Consider the following 4,075-nt stretch of genomic DNA (forward strand, 5'->3'; position numbering starts at 1 on the left):
GGGTTTTTCTTCCAAGATCAAGGATTGATTTGGGAGTTTTACACAAGATTTTGTAATTTGGATTCAGCCGAGTGAAAGCCTTGAAGAATGACATTTTTGTCAAAGGAGTAACGATAATCGAAGGATCATTTTGGTAATCTTGGGTCACAATAGTTTGCAATTTGGATTCAGCTGAGTGAAAGCTTTGAAGAAAGATGTTTTTGTCAAAGGAGTAATGGTAACGGAGGATCATTTTGGTAATCTTGGATCACAATAATTTGCAATTTGGATTCATCCGAGTGAAAGCTTTGAAGAACAGGGGTTCTATCAAAGGAGTAGAGGTAACCTGAGGATCAAATTGGAAGTATTGGGTTACTTGATCGAGCTTAAGATCAGGGAAGAGAAGAAGATATGATCAACATCAAACATAGGGTTTAGAGAGTTGTATTGCTACTTTTTCTCTTGTAAATTACATTTGCAAAGGTTAACTTTCATTATTTCAATTTCATTGGAATTAGGGGCAGGCGTGCCCATAGTGAGGCTAATTGGAGAACTGCCTAAATAAATCGTTCTCTCTCTCTCTCTCTCTCTCTCTCTCTCTCTCTCTCTCTCTCTCTCACACACACACACACACACACACACACACACACACACATAGCAAATTGTTAATCTGTTGATTGTGCAATCGATACATTGAGATAATATCTTTATCTAATACTTCAGATTGTTTTGTTGAGTTGATTGCAATCTATGTGATTGTAATTGGTTTTTCATATCAACAAAATCAAAGAAAAATATGATTAGAATTGGTTGCACACCAAGTGTTCGACAAATTGCTTAAATCAAGTTTTGTTCAATATTTCATTGAAAATCGATTATCATTGTGTGATTTTATTCAAACGTTATTGTTGAAAATATATTGATTAACTTTTTTCATCAATCGAATACGTTCCATAACTTCCATTCATATATAAGAGATCCCACATGAGATTTGAGATATTCTCTCTCTGAACCGTCACTCACTTTACTCTTTAGTTTTTTAGTGACTTAAATGTTAAAGTATTAATCTTATAGATTCACCTCTTCCTCATTGTGTGAAAGGTTTGTTCCACCACATTAAAATTATATTTTTTTCAATTCACCAAACATTTCTAATTCCCTATAATAATAAAAAAAGTATTGTTGCCTTTGACATTAGTTAACAAAACCTCTTTTGTTTTGATTATAAAAAAAACACCTTTATATTATATATCATGATACAGATAAAATAGGTGTTACAATTAGTATATAAATACAAGAAAAGAGAGAGATGCTAGAAAACAAAGAGAGAAGGACAAAAGTTAAGAAAGATTAAAAATGAGCAAAAGAGAAAAAACAAAGTTCTCTTCATAGAAATATTACTTGTTTAAAAAAACGAATTAGTTTTCCTATTACCCTATAGTGACTAAATCATATCCGATAATTACTTGTTAAACAAATCTAGATCTTTATTATTTCTGCCAAACCCATTGCTAATTCTATATAATTACAAACACAACCAACCACAAACACAAATCATCACATCTAATCTAAAATCATTTGGAATCATTACTCCTTTGTATATATAATTTTTTATCAAATTTTAGACGGCTATGATATAAGATCCTATTGTGAAAGCCAATCATGAAAGGCCACGTAAGCATGAAAATACCAATTTTTCATTTGAAAAATAAGAAGACACGTGGAACAATGCCATTGGACCAAAAACAATATCAAAGAGTTTTCTTATAATAATAACATTGTAATATAAATATAACATCACACCACCTTGCACACTATTTTACCACCCTTTTTTCTTCTTCTTCTTCTTGTGTTAAGTATTAATCTTCATCTTCTCATTAACCTTGTTACTTTCTTTCGAAGTTCTTGTAAAGATTAATGGGCGATGCAATGTATGATGAAGAGTGTGATTATCTGTTCAAAGCAGTTCTAACTGGTGATTCTGGAGTGGGAAAATCAAATCTGTTATCAAGATTTGCGAAAGATGAATTCAGGTTGGATTCAAAACCAACCATAGGAGTTGAATTTGCTTACAGAAATATCAGAGTTAGAGATAAATTCATCAAAGCTCAAATATGGGACACTGCAGGCCAAGAAAGGTTACAACAACTTAACTCTTTCTTCATTCTTTTGTTTTGTATCATTCTTCTTGTTCTTGGTTTTATTCTTTAATATTTTGATCAAGAACTGACAATTCTGATCAAAGACCTGTTAGATGTCAGATACGTGTTCGCATGTGAGTCAATATTTTTTGTTGTGATACAGAAACTTGCTTTATTATTTGTTGGAATTGGATAAAAGTACCGTAATTTTCTCCTTTTATGTGGGTGCTTCTTGTAACTTTTGTGTTTCTTTTTATAAATTTGAGAATGTTGATATCTTTCTATATTGTAACTTTTTTGCCTTTGAGTAATTGCATTTGCATGCACACTTTCATCATGAGAAAAAGCAGAAAATTCTCAGCTGAGTTGACTAATGTGAATGAAAAAATGAGTGAGTTGAAAGAGTAGAACTCACTCTTTGTTGTGTAAGTGTAGAAATCAAGTTTTCTCTTTTAAATTTTCATTCATGATTATGCGATCTTAAATTAATAGCGTAACTATTGGGTTTTGTGGGTCCATGAAATGGCCTTGTTCAAATTAATGGTAGAGAGAAAGAAACATCAATTGATTGAGAAAAATAGTAGATAGACAATCAAATTGAGTCAGGTGGTGAAGGTTGATTTGGTTGCCAACAACATACTCAAACAATTTCATCTTTCTAATCTCATAAAACTTATTAGATACTCATATAGACCGATATCGACCGAGGTCTAATTATATATAATGATCTCGGCTCATAATTTATGTATGTGACCATCACGTATGATCATTATATTACGAGCCGAGACTAATGATAACCTAGGTGAAGTCACAATTTTCAATATGTTATATATTTGTGTGGCAGGTTCAAAGCGATCACAAGTTCATATTATAGAGGAGCCTTGGGAGCATTGCTAGTGTACGACATAACAAGGCGATCGAGTTTTGAGAATGTGAGAGCATGGTTAGTGGAGCTAAGAGAATTTGGCGGGGAAGACATGGTGGTTATTCTGGTTGGAAACAAGAGTGATCTAGTTGAATCAAGAGAAGTTGAGGAAAAAGAAGGGAAAGAGTTTGCAGAGAAAGAAGGGCTGTGTTTTATGGAAACTTCTGCTTTGAAGAATCTCAATGTGGAGCAAGTGTTCTTACAAATGATCACAAAGATATTTGAAATCACAAGCCAGAGAAGTTTGGAAGCCAAAATGAATGCAAAACCACTTAAGCTTTTGAATGGGAGAGAGATTTACTTAGCTGATGAAGTCACTGCAACTAAACAGGCTCCTTGTTGTTCTTGATGATTTTGCAAGAATCTTTTATGTTTGGTTCATCAACTTTTTGATTGGTCTTTTTGTATTACATGTAATTATACATGCTGATTTTTATATGATACATGGATTTTGATATCACGTGCTATAAAAAAGGATGGTATTTTTTAGTGACTAGTGCATAGAGCATTGAGCCATATTTTGAGTTGTTATTTACTTGGTTCAATCAGCAAAATGATTCTCTGCCTCTATTTTCTTCTTTAGTTTTAGGTGACAAAAATATGATTAGGTAGAGTGTAGGCCAAGCTAGTTTAAAACAGTTTTGTTGTTCATATTGAAAGGTGACAACATTATCTAGTTATTGAAGTGTTTCTACTTTGAGAGCTCTATGTATAGATGTTTGTAAGAAAATGCTTATTTGTAAGAAAAAGTTAAAATAAGAAAGACAAGAATAAATGTCAATTATTTATTATCATCACTACTACATAATTTATATTGAAAAGAAAATTAAATTTATAAGAAGATATAAATTATTCTCTAAAATAATGATTTCTAAGCAACGGTCGATAATTATGCTTTAAAAAGATCAAAGTAAAGACACTTATCATAAATGTTGACAATTTCCATGACCTATGTCTCCACAAATGTCTTTAGTTGATCGTGTTGGAAAAAAATCGACATAGAGAAAACAAAATTAAAAAAACACAATCG

At 31.9% G+C, this 4,075-nt stretch overlaps 1 protein-coding gene across 1 annotated transcript; it reads left to right on the forward strand.

Annotated features, from left to right (window-relative positions):
• Positions 1–1,787: 1,787 nt before the first annotated feature.
• On the forward strand, positions 1,788–3,538 carry LOC127106164 (ras-related protein RABA6a). The gene is made up of 2 exons (XM_051043452.1): positions 1,788–2,117; positions 2,965–3,538. The coding sequence occupies exons 1-2, from the start codon at positions 1,897–1,899 to the stop codon at positions 3,392–3,394; spliced, it is 651 nt and encodes a 216-aa protein (XP_050899409.1). The 5' UTR covers positions 1,788–1,896; the 3' UTR covers positions 3,395–3,538.
• The last annotated feature ends 537 nt before the right edge of the window (positions 3,539–4,075 follow it).

The sequence above is a fragment of the Lathyrus oleraceus genome, chromosome 7 (genome assembly GCF_024323335.1).
Source record: "Lathyrus oleraceus cultivar Zhongwan6 chromosome 7, CAAS_Psat_ZW6_1.0, whole genome shotgun sequence".
Lineage (NCBI taxonomy): Eukaryota > Viridiplantae > Streptophyta > Magnoliopsida > Fabales > Fabaceae > Lathyrus > Lathyrus oleraceus.